The 20,580-nt window shown below is 46.1% G+C and overlaps 1 protein-coding gene across 2 annotated transcripts in view; it reads right to left on the reverse strand.

Annotated features, from left to right (window-relative positions):
- IFT80 (intraflagellar transport 80) overlaps positions 1-20,580 on the reverse strand; it is a 1,621,792-nt gene that overhangs the window by 1,033,545 nt on the left and 567,667 nt on the right. For both annotated transcript variants that reach the window (XM_069618463.1, XM_069618464.1), the window contains exon 9: positions 3,945-4,124. In XM_069618463.1, the coding sequence (XP_069474564.1) occupies positions 3,945-4,124 (180 nt within the window). The remainder of the gene's footprint in view (positions 1-3,944; positions 4,125-20,580) is intronic.

Consider the following 20,580-nt stretch of genomic DNA (forward strand, 5'->3'; position numbering starts at 1 on the left):
TTTTTCTTTTTAAATAATTGTATTTAAAATGATGATTAAGATGTTTTACTTGTTTTTTATTATTGCTTTAGGTTCCATTGATGAGCAAGGTGAAATAAATAGTATATTTACAGAACATTTCCATTTTTTTTCCAGTCTTTTCTTTACAGCCGACCACAAGAAAGGATTACAAGTGGGTGCCCCAGTCCAACGGTATGGAAACATCATATAAGAGGGAAGTGAAACTATATATTGGAAAGCAACCTGGTCCAGACCCTGAAGCATCACAGTGCGGGTTAATGGGCACAATGATAACAACTAGTGGCCAATTGTACCCACTACCAACCAAAACCACATGTGAAAGGAAGGCAATATTTTTCTACTGATATCACGGTACCTATATTCTGAATAATTTATCTGGTTGGGGCATATATTTTAATTTCTTAAATATTGCCGCAAAAATACAATAAAAGTAGAATTGAAACCTAGGGCAGTGCCCACTACGTCGACGTATAGCTTTTCTAAGAAGATATTTATAGCGGCAATGACTTTAAAGGAGATGGTGCAAGTGAGAAAACGAGAAAGATTCCGATAGCCCTATCAGGGAAATCACCACCAAGATACATTTTGAAATTGCATGCCATGAATCCTGTAAATGTTAATAATCGGTACCTGTGCAGAGTGTGCCATGGAATTTGGGTTAAATGAGGGGGACCAATTTGCTTACCAGCAGCTTAAGTATTGGGCGAGTGCACCTGCAATGAGGGAAGGTGCGAATAGAGAATTTACGGAGTGGGAACGAGTTATCACAGATGGTGTGACCAATAGAGGTCTTATCTCCACCCTCTCCAGACACTTACATCGGGGTGGCAGGATGAGGACCACTGCAGATAAGGGGCAAATGGGAAATGATGCTACTAGGCAATCTTCTGATAGGGAATAGAACAGGCTACCAGAGGAGTCTTTGGGCTTTTCACAGTGGCACAAATTAGGAATTGCAATATAAACGTGTGCATAGATGGCACTGTTAGAGAGAATTCTAATTCTATGGCTAATTTCCCTCACCTAGTGAGACCCCAGCAGCTTTGCTGGATTTCTGGAGTTTATTTTTTCCACTTGGTAAGAGTGTGAGCCTTTTTCCCGCTCTTACATGTGTTTTGCCATGTGTATTTATACTGTTTGTGTGATAGTGGGCTCTGGAGGACACCACTCCATGAACCCCACTTTTCATGTGTGTTACACAGCACCTTCCGTGTAATAACACAGGGTTGTCTTTGAGACTTCCCCCGGACTCAATTTTCTGGGGCTCACTACAGAAAACAGGTAAAGTTGGCATTTACTTTATGCAGTCATTTAAAACTACAGACCCAGTACACCCCATCTTACATGGAATATTGGAAAGGGTTAATTCCTATCCCTTTTTGTCTGTACCTCTCTGAGCTTTATTTTGCTCTCTTAACACGAAGACTTCGCTGGTGGCAGTGGTATCTACCCTAACTTTTCTACCGTGATTATATTATATAAACGTGGTACTGTTTTAGGCTATTATATTAGCCTCCAACTTATTGCCGCTTGAACAAATACTTTTTATTTTGGCTCCGGTTGGGTTTTATCACCATTTCTTTTTGTTAAAGTCCTTCTTGTGCTTTACTTTGCGCGGCAAACCAGGTTTGCCTTCTTTGTTCACCGTCTTTTGGCGGGCTTCTCTCAAGAAGTCCTCCTTTTGGCGCCTGCATGTCTAGGTGGGCTGAATGTGAGGGAGGGGTGTAGTCACCCCCTGCACATGGTATCCTTGGAAACCCAAGTCGCACTTTGTCATGATTGGCTAACATAGTTGCCGGGCCGGACAACCCCCCTGCTGGGTGACTGACAGCCAGGCTTTGTGAATGGGGGATTTTCACATAGAAAGGCAGGACTCTTGGGCTGGAAGTCAGAGTCGCCACTGGAACTGCAAGCGGAGAAGAAGACGGCTGCTGCAACTACCGAGTCCCGGTGGAGCCCTGCTGCAGTCCTGAGCTATCTACCCTTCGAAGGCAAGAGAAGATCCAGTCCGGAGTCTTCTTCCCTTGAGCTTGGTGGGATTAACCAGCTCATCTTCCACAGGCCGAGGATCCTCTTCCTGGTCAAAATCGCTGCACACAGCTGTAGTGGTCCGGATAGCCACCTGAAGAGCCTCTCCTGTTTTAAAGGAGCACACCTTTTATTCACTGTTGCTTTTGCTGCTGCTGGCCTCATCCCTGGGTAGTGCAGATCGCTCCAGACGTCGTCCTTCTTGTCCCCACGACTGAAGTCACAGGAACCGTGAGTCTGCAGGAACTACCAGGAATAACTGCTGTGGCACCAGCTCTTCTTCACTTAAATAAGGTACTGTTTCTGACCTCGAGGAACTAGGGTGAATCCCTTTTCTCCTCACCTAAGGCTTGTCCTCATCTTCCTTCCCTCTTATAACTTTTGCTTCCTCCTTTTGACAATATCCAAGTACTCCTGGCAATCTCGAATCGTGAACTGTACTAACCGTGTGATCCTCGACAACAGGAACCCTATTCCACTTGACACTGGCGCAGGCCTATTGACTTTTATTCACTTGTAGGAAAGTGTCCTAAGATTCTATCTGTCTTGACAAAAGTATTGCCTATGATTTTTATTCCCAACTCTCTTGTGTTGGTTCATGTGCTAAGTGTGCTTTAACTCCGGTAACATTTCTTCCCGTGGGTACGCGTATCTTTAGTAAGACCGAACTGTCATTACTGTCAAAAAGTGATCGCATCTGTTCCCCCCGTTAATGTCTTTGTTTCACAACACCGGTCTGTCAAAACCAAAGGTTCTTACCTTGAATTGTACTGCACAAAGTGAATTGGTTGTGTGTAGTGTATTTTACTTGTGGTTTTACATTAATAGAAGTGAAGTGTTTTACGAACAGATGGTTTAGAAATAAATGTACTTTTACTTTTCAACCAAAAACCTTGGGTCAGTGTTTGTTTGAGTCACAGTAATTGTGGTCCTTTGTGCAATCTCTACTACTGCTCATTTGCTCTTGAGATAAGTCTGGCTGCTCTGCTACTGCTACCACTTTAACAGTGTAGTACAGGCTTGTACCAAAGGTGAACTTGTATTACCACTTGTAGTCTTAATTGTGTGTAGTGGTCCCTAAGGGAACTGCACAGGATTCTGCCTAACCGGCACTACACACCTCAAAAGTTGAACAGAATAAGAAGATCCATCTCCCCGTTATGCTGGCGAGATTTTGGAGAGGAGGGGACAGTGAAGCAAGTTTGTTGCGGTTGCCCTCAGCTAAAGAATTTCTGGAAAGAGGTGAAATCGAAGGTGGGGGAGATTGTGGGGGCGAACCTACCTTTGATCTCGCCTCAGTACTTCTGAACATATATGCGAATGGAGGCGCCACGCAGAAGCGAGAGAGAGGGTGGGGGGGGGTGTTGTGTGCAAATATGATGCTAGGAGCCAAGAGATGTATTGTAAAGATGTGCTGGCAGAAGGAGGCGCCCTCCATTGTGCACTGGTATAATGCGGTGTGTGATCTCCTTAGCATGGAGAAAATTACGTCAATCCTACAGGATGATTTGGTACATTGTAAGAAAGTGTGGGCTCCTTTTATAGAATGCACTCTGAAGGATGCTAACCGATTGCATACCCCTGCAAGACTGGGTATTTTGGACATGCTACCGGAAGAAGAAGAATTGAGGGGCATGAGGCTGATGGGAGATGTGAATTGATGTATTGGACTAGAACTAAGGGGAGTGAGGGGGGATTATACTAACTCAGAGAGAATGAGATAATAGGATGCGGTTGATGACTGATAACGTTGAGATGAATATAATAAATACATGCCAAACAACTGTTATACTACTATTGTACTGACGGGTACTGTTTATAGTACTTAGTGCTGTTGCTGAATCTATGATGTGATCATTTGCTAATAAAGATCTGGTTGAAAAAATAACCGGTACCTGCATGGTTCTTCTTTTAGTCAATGTTATTTCAAAGTTTTTCCACTCCCAGTGCTGTTCCACAACATGAGCAAAGATGACATGCCCATTTCCGCATGCTCCTGCAATTTGGGTACCATCAATGGACCAAGCGATATTAAAGATACTTCCAGTGTTCGGTTTTTCTAATGCATATGACCACTGCAATGGGAAAAAAAACATCTATTTAATTGAAACTTCACAACAAAGTCTGCGCTTCCAATTTTCCCAAAGAGTTTGATCTAGGTTTATTGTTAAAGTCCATAAACCACTGGGCACCGTTCAAAATAATATTTAAATTTAATTTCACCAGCACACGTCTATATGTATGTATGGTTTGTATTTCGTGAGCTTCTGTAATCAATTGGTGTGAGAAGACTATCAAAAGATAAACAGAAGTGGAAGGGAAAGACAGAACCAAACTGATTGAAGATAACAGTGTAATGTTATGGGATATAAACAACATCTGTGGAAAGCTGATAATGTTCCTTTGGAAAATGCTTAGCAACTACCTTGATCGTTTACAGAAACTAACGCTGGTGCACACAATATGAAAGCGGTGAAAGCAAAGGTTTATAAAAAGAAAACACAAATCTTAAAACAATCAAGATTATCGCAGAGCATACGCTGCAGCATACATAACCACCCTCTCAGAATTCCTGTTAAAAGTCACACTACAATTATTTAAAGTTAATTTGAAAGACTGGAAAAATGTTTTCTTTTTTGTGGAAAACCGATGACGCTTTTCTTAGCTGCAACAATTGTTACCCACAGAGGGCCACATTTGACAATGCAGGATCACTACATAAAGAGTATCGTTGTGACTAATGTACTTCTCTTCTTCACTGTGAGATGATTTCTAATCGCAAGCCTTTAGAAAAGAGCAGCGAACAGGTTCCGAATGGTCTATGTCTATACATGAGCAAACATTCGCTGGAACGTGTTTTGTCTCCTGTTTGCATCAGCAAATCGTTATCCAAGCAGTGGCAACTACAGAAAGTGTTGACTGATTCCCATTAGGATGCTTAGCAAATTTGGAGAAAAAAAAGGAGAATGAAATCCCTGAATGCATATACAGAAATAAGTCATGTGATCTGCCTAGAAAACAGTGACTGCGTATTTTGACTATTAGGTGAGCACCACCTACAAGCCAAAAATATTGTATTGAAGCACAGTTAGGAGGGAAATGACAAGTGAAGACGGAAACAGCTTGTGTTATTTGCTTATTTACCCAGCCATTAACTCATCGTTGTTATGCCAATCTCTATTTAAGTTCTCACCCATAACCTGTCCCTCCCAGCCAAAAACACATCCTCCTGTGATATCTTTGAGTTTGCTCCAGCAAACAGTAACAACAAACTTTGGCCTGACAGTGTTATTTCTAAGCGGCCTGCTGAGAGTTAATGGCTTCATTACAGTTGTAAATGAACTACTGGTATAATAAAAAACGTCTTTACCAAGTCTTAGACCAGGCACTGCTACTATATGTTTACAAAAAGGTCTGGGAGTCCCCGACCGAGAACTAACGCGGCCAAGTTGCCCACTCGGGAGGGCCTACAACCACGTTTTAGCTCACTGTACCTTCAAAGAGGAGAAATATCTATTGGCATATCAGTCTGGTCCCACCCACTTGGCCAGTGGGGACCCCAGGGCATTCCGGCAACCGCACCAACAGCATTTTGAACAATGCAACCTTCTTAAAACGACAGGGAGGAGCTGTTTGCCCAGAGAGGTGGCTAACCAGGCAGAGAAACGCAGGAGGCCAGAGAAGCAGGGGGGAGAGGCTGCAAGCAACATCCCTTTATGCCAGAAAGTGAGAATTCCAAGACACCAAGAAGGTTATTGAAGCCAGCCCAGCGGGAAGCAAACAATTTTATCCAGTGCCACAAGGCTAACAGCTGCCTACCCGGGTGAACGGCAGAGTTGGGTAGGCAACAGCAGAACAAGAGCCATAGTCTTGACTCCAGAGGGAAAGCCGCGAAAGTGACAGTTTTCCATCGCAACCGGTGAGCCAAGCAAAGGAGATGAAAGCCCGGTTTGCATACAGCGGAGTGCTTGCAACAGTATATCAGGAATTGAAGGCTGTGCAGAGTAAAAGAGGAATGCGAGTGGGGCCAGCACAGATAGTGATACATAGTAACCGAGTGGTCAGGCGAAGGGGAAACTGCCCATTCGAAAGTCTCAGTGAAGTGTTTAATACATTTTGAAGAGAGAGAAAGCAATATTACAAGACAGCGCTTGAGGTTACGCACGGAAGGGAACCATAGTGAATGAATAACAGCTCACGCCCAACTGAGGGAAGCCAAAGAAAGTGGTTAAAGTTGAGTAATGGCTCGCGGCCGACTGAGGGAAGCCAAAGAAAGTGTTCAAAGTTGAATTGTTTGATCCCGACTGAGGGGAATGAACGTGAACTGTGTTTAGGAAACTACAAATACCACAGTGCTAGCAAAAGCGTGGGGAAGGGATCCCCAGAAAATTGAAGGATAAAGAGACATTGTAGGCTTGAGCTTGAGTGAGGGGAGCAACTGGTCAACTATTGTTAAGTGATAAGGAGAGGCTTGAGACAGAGCGAGGTGAGCCCTTTGTGAACTATTGCAAGATGGAAGAAACATTGTTTTTGTGAACCCAAAGAGACTCTGAAGGACAGAGCAGGCTGCCATAGTGCTCACCAAACAGAGTGTGTCCAAGTACCAGTGTCATATCCTAAACCCTTGTGCGATACAAACGTGGGGAAGGGGAGATATAGCACCATATATACTTGCCATTCTGACATTTATGTTTCACATTGATTTACCCGTTTCTCTGTACACATTTTTGTATTCAGAGGTTAAGGATTGGCAAAAGGTTTTTTTTAATATAGGCTCTTATTTTGACAAGCCACCTCTAGGACTGCGTTATTATTATTTGATGGTCGTAGCTTGCTCCCATCTTTAGATTTAGGTTTAGCTAGGTGTTTTTCTAACCCAGACCAGTGTGCGAGTTCACTTACACCAGGGAGTCCTTATTTGAGCATGCATTCACCCGGGAAAGCTGGCGCTTTTCACAGGCTAATGCACGTCACGTGTGTGAGTACCCAGGAAGTGGACTGGGCCGTGTGGTCCCAATCCACACTACTAGTGCCAGGATGTCTGGTGTGCACCAAGGCATGAGAGCTGTAGTGGTCCCTGATTGGACCACTGCTGGCGTGCATGAGTGGGGCAGATTTCCTCATTGGCACGCTGCCTGTGAGCACTCACTGGACTTTGGGATATGAGAAGGGGGCACGACTGCAGGCCCGCAGATCATCCTTAGGTCCGAATCCACCTATACATGGGGCTAAGTATCCAGACAAATGAAGCAGATCCAAGCATTGTCTGGAACCATGCAGAGAAGGTTTGGCATCCAGACACTGCTGTGGTCCCGGTAGAGCCTTGCTTTGCACTCAATCGCCGAAGACCTGCAAAGGAGCTTCAACCCCTCGGAGTGGTGGAACCAATCTCTCCCAACGCCTCCTGGTTGCCTTGCAAAACTAGCTGTCTTGGAAGTGTCCCTGGACCCTCCAGTGGATTGACCAGCTTGTACCATGGAACCTGCATTGGAGCGTTGCTAAATCGAGAATTATCTCAAGCTTTGGGAAAATCCTAGGTCGCACTGCAAAGCATCTCCTTTCCAAATTTCGTTGAACGAGCTGCTTCATGCAGCGAGAGAGGAGCATGCAGCAGACCTCAAGACTTGGGTGCCCCTGTGTCACTGCAACAGCGATGGTCAATGCTGGTGACTTTCCAGCCTTTCTTCAAGTGTCCCAAGACGGTGTCCAGTCATAATCTCGAAAACAAAATGTCGAATTACAAAAATGTCGAAGCAATAATGTCGAAAACAAAAATGTCTAAATTATTTTTTTTTAATTTACATGTTTTTTTGGGGTTCCGGTGGTAAAAAAAGGGGTAAAACATAAAAAAAATAAAAAGGGGGTTGGAGGGAACCCCCCTATTTCGAATAAAAATCAAAAAAAAAAAAGAAATCGACATTTTTGTTTTCGACTTTATTTTTTCAACATTATGACTTTCGACATATTTGTATTCGAGATTATGACTATAAACCTCCTAAGACCATCTGCATCAGTGGTTCCTTTGTCCAGCATTCGTGACTAGAGATCCAGGTCCAGTTGTAAACTGGACCCGCAACTGCACCAGCAGCACCTGTGCACTTTGAAGCTGGATCTATGTGATTTTGCCAAATTAAATAACAGAGAATTAATTAACGACGAAACTTAAAATGAAACAAATATTTTTCAAAATGTTTTTTACTTGGGGGGGGGGGGGGGAATAAGGGTCCAGCAATTTCCCTATTCTTTTAAACCCACCCAGCCCACTCCCCACCCTTTTCAACTCCTTACCCCACCCCAATATATATATTTAATAAAACAACAATTTAAAAAAGGTATTTTTTCATCAATATAGATTCGTTTTTAATACATTCTCTGTTTTCTATTCATTAAAATCACTGGATACCTTTGAAGCTTAGCCAAGGAGGGGATTTCGTACTCCAGGCGACCATCTCCAAAGCTTGCCAAGGTTGTACCCGGAGTAAGCTAAGGGTGGTGAGAAATCATACCACTTACCGGTGGCCGCTAGTTCATCCAACCCATTTTACGCACAAAGGATCCCTTGTGGTCCTTGCCTTGGCTTGGGTGGCTCTTGTTTCCTAAAGCCATCTGAAATTTGAGGACAGCTTTGTTCTCTGTAGCAGACTCCTCTGACTCTTGGAACTGAATTTCCACACTCCAGAATCTCTTCCTAACTTTTTCTTCCCATTGAATATTGTCCCTTGTAAGCTTTATGCATCACTGAGCGCTTTTACGCACAAACTTCACACTGAGCATAAGGCTGTAATCTGCATAGAGCTGGACTTAAGTTAGGGATATTCATCTCTGGAGTTGGTCAATGTATTAAAATGTGTCTGCTTTCCCCCCTGTCAGGTTTTGGCGGCAAACCGCACTTTACCGCAATGACCGTAAAATGACGGTACATATATTATACATAGTGCGTGTTTAAGTAGAACATGTCACAACGTTCTTTCGACTGGATGTTCCTCCAACGTATTCCTCATCTTTGACATGTAATGTCCACAGGTCGGCTGCTACGGAAATATTTCGGCAGAGGGCGCACTGCGTCAATCGCATAGGATCAATGTCCCTCAAAGGCCTCCGTCGAGAGTGACATCGGCCATCGTAGCCTCAGTTCATGTTTTTTCCCACCTCTCATCGTGTAGGCCATGTGGGCACAACTAGAGTAGATTACATTCAGCCTTTTTGGAACGAAAGCTGCAACAGCACAGGCAATTCTTCAGAGGGGTAGACTGGAAGGGCAATGAGGAATACATTGGAGGAACATCCAGTCGAAAGAACGTTACCAGTTGGTAAGTAACTTGTTCTCCGAATGGACTGTGTCCTCCAACGTATTCCTCATCTTTGACACAGTCCCAAAGCAGTAAAGTACAGCCTGCCCAAAGGCCACATCCTGAACATGTGAAGTATCCAGGAAATAATCCTTAACAAACGTGTGTATGGAAGACCACGTTGCAGCATCATAGATGTTCTTAACAGGAACACCCCTCTGTAGGACTGTCGATGTAGCAACTCCCCTGGTGGAATGAGCCCTTGAGCCCTCAAGCCCTCAGGTGGGTTTTTGCCAGCAACACTATAGCACTCAGAAATAGTGAGGATGATCCACTGAGACCAGATCTGCTTAGAAACATCCTGGCCCAATCTGTGACCAGTGTACCGCACAAAAGACCCTGGTGGAAATAAAGGCTTTCACTGTTACCCCATTGGTAAAAAAGCCAGGTCTTGACCAACAGGATCCATCCAATCTCAGACCAATTACAAATTGTAATTTTCTTCTGAAGATACTTGATGAAATAGCTAGAAGTCAACTTCAGGACTACGTCGACGAAAACAATCTTCTTCATTCACAACAATCTGGGTTCAGAAGTGCACATAGCACAGAATCTGCTTTAATGAATTTACAAACCAGGATGCTTGCCATCTTGGACAGAGGAAAGACAGGCCTCCTGATCCTTTTGGTCCTCTTGTCAGCTTTTGACTTGTTAGATCATCAGAAGCTCCGAGAGGCCCTGGATACAGCAGGAAACTGTTCGAAGGAGGCTATCGACTGGGTCGCCTGCTTCCTCGAAGACAGAAGTTCTAAAATCACCTGGGGAGGGCACTCCTCCACATCCAGGCCTGTAGATTGTGGAGTTCCACAAGGGGCCAGCTTCTTGCCGCTACTTTTTAACCTCTACCTCCGCTGTCTCTGCTCCCTTCTGACAAAACCTGGGTCTATTTTACAAACTTCGCAGATGACATACAACTAATCATGGCATTGTGCGGAAATCACACCCTCGCCAACAACAGAATCTCAGCCATCTATAACTCCATCGAAATATGGATGAAGTCAAATTGGATGTGCCTAAATGGCTCAAAGACAGAGCTCATGACATTTGGCTAGATTAAAGCCATATAACTCCTCCTTCCTTATAAAAGATTCTGCCATCAAAGTATCTGATAAGGTTAAGACACTTGGAATCTTTCTACAATCCTCACTAGGAGCAGAAGCCCAAATATCCTACCTTAAACGCAACTGCCAATGTTACTAAAGGCTCCTGTGTTGCATTAGGCCTCTGCTGAGTAAACGTAATAGTGCCACGATAGCTCGAGCTACTATTCCGTCACATCTTGATTACGGAAATGCCCTGCTCTTGGGAGCCAGCAGCAAATGCATCAAACATTGTCAAACAATACAAAACAACGCTGTTAGATCTATTTCAGGCAAATCCAGACGAGAACATATCACGAGTGATAGAAAGGATTTCCATTGGCTAGCAATGGAGGAATGCATCACATTTAAGTCCCTGACGCTGGTCCACCGTTGCTTATGTGGAACGGCTCCGGCCTACCTCAAACAGGAATTTCAACTGTACGAACCAAGCCGGAGCCTCAGGTCAGAAAACCAGGGCCTGCTGGAAGTTGGCCCCCCAAAAAAAAGCTATGGGCTTGGGCAGAGCTTTCTCTACTAAAGCCATTTCAAGATGGAATGAGCTACCTAGCCACCTTAGACTTGAAAGTAACTTCCTAAACTTCAGTAAACAGCTCAAAACTGCTCTTTTCAAATAGCTTCAGTCATGATCCACTCATTCTCTCCATCTGACACGTGTCCTCCTTTTTTCGTTGTCATGTGCCTCAACCTGTTCATGTGTCTTTGTTTGCGCACTTCGGCGTGTTATAAACATATATATAAAAAAAAGGAGCTGGTTGTCCACTCTGACTTTGAACAATCTGGAAAGATACAAGCTTAACGCTCTCCTCGGGTCCAACCTATATAGCCGTTCCTCTTCCTTACTAGGATGTGGAGGAGGATAAAAGGTGGGTAGCAGAACCTTCTGACTTAATTGAAAGTCAGAGACTACCTTCGGGAGGAAGGTAGGACGTACTCTCAATACAACTCTGTCATTGTGCAACATAGTAAAGGGTGGCTTAAAAGAAAGGGACCGCAACTCGCTCACTCTTCTAGCAGATGTTATTGCAACCAAGAAAACAGTCTTTAAGGTTAACAACTTCAATGGACAGGAGTGCAAGGGTTCAAACGGAGCACCCATCAAAAACTTTAAGACCAGGTTAAGGCCCCAGACCGGTACCTGAAAATGTGATGGCGGGAACATATTTGTGAGTCCTTTTAGAAACTGAGTGATCAGTGGAATCTTAAAATAAGAGGATTCTTTGGATGAGCGCCTAAATATGGACAGCTCTGCTAGGTAAACTTTAATGGTCCCCACCTGAAGACCCCTGTGTGCTAAAGAAAGCAAGAAGGAGAGAACCTCTGGAATTGAACACTGAAAAGGATCAACGTTCTTCCCTTTGCACCAGCTGCAAAACTTACGCCAACGGCAATGGTACAGGGACTTTGTTGCTGGATGCATGGCCGAGCACAACACCTTCATTACGTCATCCGGAAGGTGCCAATCCTTATATATTTACTTTCAGAAACCATGCGCGAACAGGTCCACCTGCAGGGTTCCCAAAGGGCGAAGATCTCCTGAAGGACTTCCTAAGCTATCTCCCACTCGTGGGAGACCACGCTCCGCCTGCTCAGAGCGTCCACTGCCGTGTTCTCCCCTCCGGCTAGATGCACCACCGCTAGGGAGATTCCCTCTTGAATTGCCCAGAACCAGAGTTGCATTGCGCCTCTGCACAGTAGCAGCGACCCTGCACCTCCTCTTTTGTTGATGTAATGCATGGCCACCATGTTGTCTGTCATTATCAGGACATTCTTCCCCCGTACAGACATCAGGAAAGCCTTCAGTGCTAGCCTGATTGCTCTCAGCTCCAAAAGATTGATGTGTAGTTTGGACTCCGATGGAGACCAACGACCGCTGATGGTCAGATTGTTGGTGTGAGCCCCCCACCCTGTGAGGGAAGCTTCCGTCACTACGGTTACCTCTGGCCACAGTTGCCAAAAAGGTTCTCCTTTCATGAGATTTCGTTTGCAGGCCCACCACAGAAGATCCTGTGAGACCCGGAATGGAATCCGAAGGAGATCCGACATCTTGACGGAGAACTGAGACCATTGCGCCCAGAGAGCCCATTGAGGGGATCTCATTCTCTGCCGGGCATCTGGCACCAGAAAAATGCAGGATGCCATGAGGCCGAACAACCTTAAGAATTCGAAAGACTCTGGGCATGTTGAAATTTGGTGACCATATGGAGAATGTGTTGAGCCCTCACCTTGAGTGGCAATCACATCCCCAAGGATGTTTGTAACACAGCACGGATGTACTGGAGCTGTTGGGAAGGTGTCATATATGACTTCGTGAAATTGAGGGAGAAGAACAAGTTACTTCTTACCTGGTAACGTTCTTTCGATGGGATGTTCCTCCGAGGTATTCCTTATATTTGATAATTCGTCTCCAGCTTGCTGGCCTCGGAAACATTTTTCTCAGTAGAGGGCGCTGCGCATCGACATCCGTCGAGTTGGTGTCCCTCAATAGCCACCGTATCGGCGCCGACGTCACCATGCCCATAAATAGCCACTCGCAGCGTCCGTTGCTCAGTTCCGTTTTGTAGCATAAGATAAGTCCTGCATGAATTGGTTATTGACCTTAAAGGAGCGTAAGCTGCAACCACAAGGGACGTATTACTGCGGGGATGGATGGGAGGGGGCGATAAGGAATACGTCGGAGGAACATCCCATCGAAAGAACGTTACCAGGTAAGAAGTAACTTGTTCTTCGAAGGGATTGTGTCCTCCAACGTATTCCTCATCTTTGATAGACTCCCATAGCAGTGGTGTGTAATTGGAGGTGGGATTAAAAACGCCATGTTTCCCTTTAGGAATGAACAGAATGTAATATGGCTTTGCCAAACCTAGTCTCTTGACTAGAGGAGGAATCCAGGTTGTAAAATCTTGTGAAGGTATGTGCGGACGACGATGTGGCAGCCGCACATATGTCTCGAACCGGAACCCCTCTTTGGAGGGCAGAAGAGGCTGCGATACACCTGGTTGAATGAGCCCTAAGATTTTGAGGAGGCTCTTTCGCTGCTAGTTTGTAACATTCCAGAATGGCCAAAATAATCCATCTGGAAATGGTCTGTTTTGTTATCGGTAGTCCCAATTTGTGCCCTGAGTAACCTACGAACAGTTGGTCTGCTTGCCTAATCCTAGCAAGTCTGCTGATGTAAAAGCTTAAGCCCGCCTTGGGTCCAACCTATGTAGCCTTTGTTCCTCTTTCCCCGGATGGGGAGGAGGATAGAATGAAGGTAAGGTAATTTTCTGAGTGATGTGGAATTCAGAAAACACCTTTGGGAGGAAATTAGGCTTCACCTGTAGGACAACATTGTCTTTATGAAAAATTGTATGAGGGGGTTTACAAGATAGAGCTTGTAATTCCCTCACCCTTCTAGCAGATGTTAGTGCCACTAATAAGACAGTTTTAAGGGTGAGAAATCTTAGTGAACAAGAGTGGAGTGGTTCGAAAGGAGTACCCATCAGGAAATTTAGGACTAAATTTAAGTCCCATAAGAGAACTTGAATGGTCTTGGAGGATATACATTAGTTAATCCCTTTAGAAATTGTATTACTAAGGGTAATTTGAAATACGATGGCTCCTCTGCAGTGCGCTTGAAGATCGATAGCGCTGCAAGATAGCCCGTGATAGTGCCCACTTGAAGGCCTGAATTTGCCAAATAGAATAGAAAGGAGAACACTGTTGGTGTACCACATGAAAAGGGGTCGATATTCTCTTCTCTACACCAGCTGCAAAATTTGTTCCAACGGCAGCGGTATAAAGACTTTGTTGCTGGCCTTCTGGCCGAAAGCAACACCTCCATGACGTCATCAGGGAGGTCCCAATCCTTGTATCTCAACCTTTCAGAAGTCAAGCGTGAAGGCTGAGGGTTCTGATGTCTGGATGGAGAACCTGACCTCCCTTCTGTGAGAGAAGATTCTTCTTGAGTGGAAGGCGAATTGGAGGACAGATGGACATGTCCAGAAGGTCCGGGTACCACGTTCTCCTGGCCCAGTCTGGGGTAATTAGGATCATGGTCCTCCGGAATCTTCTCAACCTCCTGATCATTTGAAGAATGACAGGGACTGGTGGAAACGCGTACAGGAGTGGAAACTCCCAGTCGACTACGAACGCGTCCCCTCTCGGGGGAAATTCCCTTGAACAAAACAGATAGCACTTCCTGTTGGTACTGGTGGCGAACAGATCCACTTGAGGGGTTCCCCAAAGGGCGAAGATCTCCTGAAGGACTTCCTGAGCTAGTTCCCACTCATGGGAGACTGTGCCCTGCCTGCTCAGAGCGTCCACCGTCAAGTTCTTCTCTCCGGCTAGGTGAACTGCCGATAGAGACTTTCCTTCTTGAATTGCCCAAAACCAGAGCTGCATTGCCTCTCTGCACAATGGCAGTGATCCCAGGCCTCCTCTTTTGTTGAGGTAGTGCATGGCCACCGTGTTGTCCGTCATTATCAGGACATTTTTCCCTGTACTGATGGCAGGAAAGCTTTCAGCGCTAGTCTGATCGCTCCCAGCTCCAATAGGTTGATGTGTAGTCTGGACTCCAATGGAGACCAACGAACGCTGATGGTCAAGTCGTTGGTATGGGCTCCCCACCCTGTGAGTGAGGCGTCCGTGACTACTGTTATCTCCGGCCATGGTTGCCAAAACAGTTTTCCTTTCAAAATGTTTTCTCGATAAGCCCACCATTGAAGGTCCCGGGCTACCTTGTCTGGAATCCGAAGGAGATCTGTCATTTTTCCTGAGAACTCGACCACTGGGTTCTTAGTGCCCACTGGAGAGATCCCATTCTCAGGCGAGCCTCTGACACAAGGAAAATGCAGGAATGCCATGAGGCCTAGCAATCTCAAAAAGTCGAAGGCTGGGAGACGTTGGGCATTTTGAAACTTGGTGACCATCTGAAGAATATCTTGAGCCCTCACCTCTGGTGGCGAGGCTTTCCCCAGGGAAGTGTCCAGGGCCGCTCCAATGAACTGGAGTCTCTGTGATGGTATCATCGGTGACTTCTTTAAATTGAGGGAGAGGCCCAGTTTGTGAAGGAAGTGGCAGACATAATCTAGTTGGATCTGAGCTTGTTCCGAAGATACTGCTCTGATCAACCAATCGTCAAGGTAGGGGTAGACGTGGATCCCTTCCCTCCTTATACTTGAAGCCACTACCGACATTAGCTTGGTGAAGACCCTCGGGGCGGAGGTCAGCCCAAATGGCAGTACTCTAAATTGATAGTGAGAGTTGCCAATTGCGAACCTCAGGTATTTCCTGTGTTTGAGATGGATTGGCACATGGAAATAAGCATCCTGAAGGTCCAGAGATACCAGCCAGTCTAGGAGCTGGAGGGCCCGAAGGATCTGAGAGAGAGTTACCATCTTGAACTTGTCCTTCCTGAGGAACTTGTTCAATTCTCGTAGGTCCAAGATAGGTCTCAGTCCTCCGTCTTTCTTCGGTATGAGAAAGTAGGGGAGGGGGTGAGTGGGGGGGGTACCAGCCCTTGTTCCTCTCCGCTACAGGTACTGGTTCTATGGCACCTTTCTCTAGCAGGTGTACAATTTCCTGCAAGAGGAGCGGATCTGGAACTTTCAGAGAGCTGTTCCCCGGTGGATGACTCTGAGGGATGCGTAGAAAAGGCAGGCAGTAACCTTGGGCAACTGTCTCCAATGCCCAAGCATCTGATGTAATAGCCTGCCATTCCGTCAGATGTTGAGTTAACCTGCCCCCTGCTGGTGTCTTGTGAGGAGAGTCCTCAGGGCGGTTTGGAGGCGGCTGATGCAGATGCCGAGGGTAAAGAGGCACCTGCTGCTGCTGCGGCTTTTGTATTTTTAACCCGTCCACTTCGGGTGAATCTTTTCTGACCCCTTTGAACCGGCTGTCCTCTGCCTCTTCCGAATGCAGAATAGAAGCGAAAGGACTTACCTCTCCAAGAGGTTCCTGAGGGGCGATATGGTGTCGGACGGATTGCAGCTCCCAGGGATTTTGCTGCTGCCTTTGATGTTTGTAGCTTTTCTAAACTGTCATCAGCCTTCTTACCAAACAAAGAAGAGCCGTCAAAGGGCATATTCAAGAGTCTGCTTTGCACACCTGGAGCAAAACCAGACTTTCACAACCAAGCAAATCTCGGGGTTGTTGTACTTGCCGCCATGGCCCTGCTGATGCTGTCAGCAGAATCGATTCCAGTTTGAAGGGATTCGCACATTGCGTCTTTACCATCCTTAATGATGTTTAGAAACGCTTCCCTTTTTTCTCCCTCCGGGAGGCAGTCAGCCGCTGATGAAGCACACTCCCAAAGTGTGTGGCTGAACCTTGCAAGCGTACAAGTAGCATTGATGGATTTCAACGCCATGCTACACGCAGAAAATACTTTTTTGGCCATAGTCATATCTCTTGTCATCGCTGTCCTGTGGAACAGTAGGGTAAGCCGATTTACTACCTGATGAAGTTGCTGGTGAACAACCAGACTCTCCGGAGTTGGGTGTCTGGATAAATATTCAGGGTCAGCAGTAGACACCCTATATTTGGCTGATAATTTTTTGTTAACCGCCGGGATAACCTCAGGGGTTTCCCAATTTGCCAATATTTTCCTTTGTAACGCCGCATGAAATGGCACCACAGGATCCTCCTGTGGATCTTTAACCAAAATGTCTGAGGTTGTCTTGCTGAAAAGCAGGTGAGGGCGTAGACCACCCCATAAACTCTATAATCCTTGCCATCAAGGTTCTATAAGGGGGTTCAGCATGTTCCCCTGGGTCTAGTTTGGCAAATTCCACTTCTGGGGAAGTGTCCAACCCACTTGCTTCATGTAAGGATTCTTGGAGGTCTTTTAACCTACCTTACTCAGAGGTAAATTCCTCTGGTACAGGAGTTTCAGATCCCTGCAACTCAAAAGGTCTTTCCTGGTCCGAATTCTCCCCTTCTTCATAAATAGATGATAAGGCTCTGGGATTATCAGATCTTGCAAATGGTATAAATCCCATTTTCTGAGCAGAAGGGGCCAAATTCGTCATAATTGGCTGAGAAAACGTTGATGTCGTCGACGCGGACGTTAAAGGCTTCGAAGCCATCGAAAAAGGCGTCGAGAAAGTTGGCAGAGGCCTCGAGGAACTCGAGAGTATCAGAATTCTACTCGAGGTTGTCGATGACATTCTCGTGATCGAGGCTCTTGGTATGGCCACTGGCTGTGAGGTAGCCGTGGGTTTGTCCTTTTTCGGCGTCGACGTTGAATCGACTGACCTGTGCGTCGAAGAACCCTTCGATAATGGCGTCTAAGACGCAGATCTATGCGTTTGCACAAGGGTTCGCGGCGCTCGCGAGTAGCTTCTTTCACCGGGTGCTGCCACTCGCAGCGTTTTCATTTTTCGGGTCTTTCACCCAGGGTATCACCCTCAGCAGTCTTAGAGGGGGTCGAGGTCGCTTTCTCGAAGACACTAAGCATCTTTTTCCTGAATTCCTCCCACTCACTTATTGAATTAGTGATATACAAGTAATAAAATCACGCAATATCTGAAAAAGAGCCTTTTGCCAATATGGACACTATGGATGAATGAATGACAGAGAGGTGCATGTATGAGTTACAGTTCAGGTAATATGTTGAAAAACAATGTTTATAACCAGTCAAAATTGTTCAAAGGAACTGTGACAGTTATTTTAGACACATATAGATGCTTTTGCTTTTGTATTAGATAAAATAAAATGATTTTTTGAGAAAGATTAACAAGATTTCCTTGTCATCCTTTTTACTCTGGTTCACAACCCTTCATATTATCACTTGATATTGACCTGACGAACCAGAGAGATTAGCAGGTTACCCCTTTATTTTTGTAGTAATCGGCATTCGTACTCCATTGGTAGTGGAAAATCTCTGCTGAGTACGTCTGCCAGAAGATTGAGTTCCCCTGGAACATGTTGTGACAATTTTGAGAGCCCTTTCCAAATGTTCTGGGACAGTTTGGATAGCCCTGGAGAGTGAGTTCCCTCTTGTTTGTTTAGATAGTACATGGCCGTGGTGCTGTCTGTGAGGATCAGGACCGTCTTTCCCTGCAGTTGTGTCTGGAAAGCTTTTAGTGCTTTGAACACTGCTAATAGTTCCAACAGGTTTATGTGGTTGGATGCTATGTGTGGCGACCAAACTCTGTGCGCCGTTTGTTGAAGCAGGCGAGCTCCCCACCCTGTGAGAGATGTGTCTGTAGTTAGAGTGGCCTCCACTGCGGGGGTGGTGAAGGATTTCCCCTGCAAGAGGTTGTCCCTCGACAACCACCGTAGCGAGAGAACGAGCGCTGGCGAGACGACCACTAGATCGGCACATTGTCCACTGGTCTGACACCACTGGCTGTTGAGCCACTCCAGCATTGGACGCATGCGCAAATACATGCGTAAATACATGACACCATCATTCCTAACAGTGGCATAGCTTTGCGTGCCGTCACCTCTCGACTGGCTACATATTAAGGGATTTGAAACAGCATGTTTTGGACCCTCTCGTGGGAGGGGAAGACAAGGCCGTCCTTTGTTCGAATTAGAGCCTCTAGCAACTGCTTGACCTGACTGGGGTCTAGGCTGGATTTCTTCTCGTTGATATAGAAACCCAGACTGAATAAAAGATCTATCTTTCTTTGGGTATTTGACAGACAGGTTTCGGAAGAGTCCCCTGTTATGAGTCAGTCATCGAGGTAAGGACAGACCGGGATGGATTGCCTGCGCAGGTGTGCTGCTGCCACCGCTAGTACCTTTGTAAATACCCTTGGTGCAGATGCTATGCCGAAGGGTAGCACCTTGAACTGATAGTGCTTGTCTTGTATCATAAATCTGAGGTATATTCTGTGCGCCGGCCACATTGAAATAGGAAAGTATGCATCTTTCATGTCCAGTGTTGCCATGTAATCCCCCTGTGAGAGCAGGGGAATTAATTACTGCAGAGTAACCATGCAGAATGTTTGTGGCTTTAAAAATATTTTCGCTGGGTGCAGATCTAATACAGGGAGCATGGTGAGATCCTTTTTGGGTACAAGGAAGTACACTGAATAAATACCTTTGTTTAAATGTGACAGAGGTACGACCTCTATGGCTCCTTTCTCTTGTAGTGTCTCGACTTCCTGAAGAAGGATCCGCAGATGGTCTGGTGACAACAAGTCTTGCACGTGGAGGTCTTAACATTGGGGACCGGCTGACCGTGGGCCACGGTCATTAGCACCCACTGGTCCGTAGTTATCCCTTCCCATGCCTGAAGGAATGATGTTAACCGGCCCTCGCAAGGGGAGGCATGGGAGTGGACCCGAATCTTCGAGTCATTTTGAACCTGAGGCCGGGGAGCATCTGGGGGTAGGGTTCCGGCCCCTTCCTTTCCCACGCCGCTGACCCCTCTGGGGATACGGGGTGGTGTATCCGCTGGTTCCCTGTGGAGAGGACCAATTGTTTCCCCGAGGTCTACTGTTGTTGAGGGAAGCGTTGGCCACGAAAAAGGCATCTGGACCCAGAACCTCGTCTTGTGGAGGGTCCCTGAGTAATTTGGTCTAGCGTCTTCAGTGTATCGTGCTCCTTTTTTGCGGTCTCGAGGGCGTCGTCAACCGCTCTTCCAAACAAGGTGGATTCTTCCAAGGGTTTATTAACAAGTGACGCTTGCGTCTCTGCCTTGAACCCAGAGTTTCTTAGCCACGGGTGTCTCTTAAGGAGTGTGTCCTGATCTAAAGATCGACCCGCTGTTTCAGCGGAATCTAAAGTATTCTTAAGTATATTCTGGTTTACTTGTCTGCCTTCGGTTACCGTGGCCAGGGGACGAGTCCGTAGAGGTTTGGGAACCTCCTGTATGCCTTCTTGTACCAAGGCCCACTGAGCGTCCGCATAGCTGGCTAACAAGGTGGTATTGTTAGCGATGCATGTAGAAAAAGCTGCTGCGGCCGTGACCCTCTTTGCAAGGGCGTAAAGCCTTTTACCTTTTTTGTCAGGGGGAGCCTTGCCAGTTGACAGAAGAACCCCTGCCCTTTTCCTTGTAGTGGTCACCACCAGGGAGTCTGGGGTGGAGTGACCTCTGATATAAAGGGGATAATAGGGTGAAGCCCGAAAGAGCTTTTCTATCCTCG

Source organism: Ambystoma mexicanum, chromosome 10, assembly GCF_040938575.1.
Source record: "Ambystoma mexicanum isolate Mex_15411 chromosome 10, UKY_AmexF1_1, whole genome shotgun sequence".
Taxonomy (NCBI): domain Eukaryota; kingdom Metazoa; phylum Chordata; class Amphibia; order Caudata; family Ambystomatidae; genus Ambystoma; species Ambystoma mexicanum.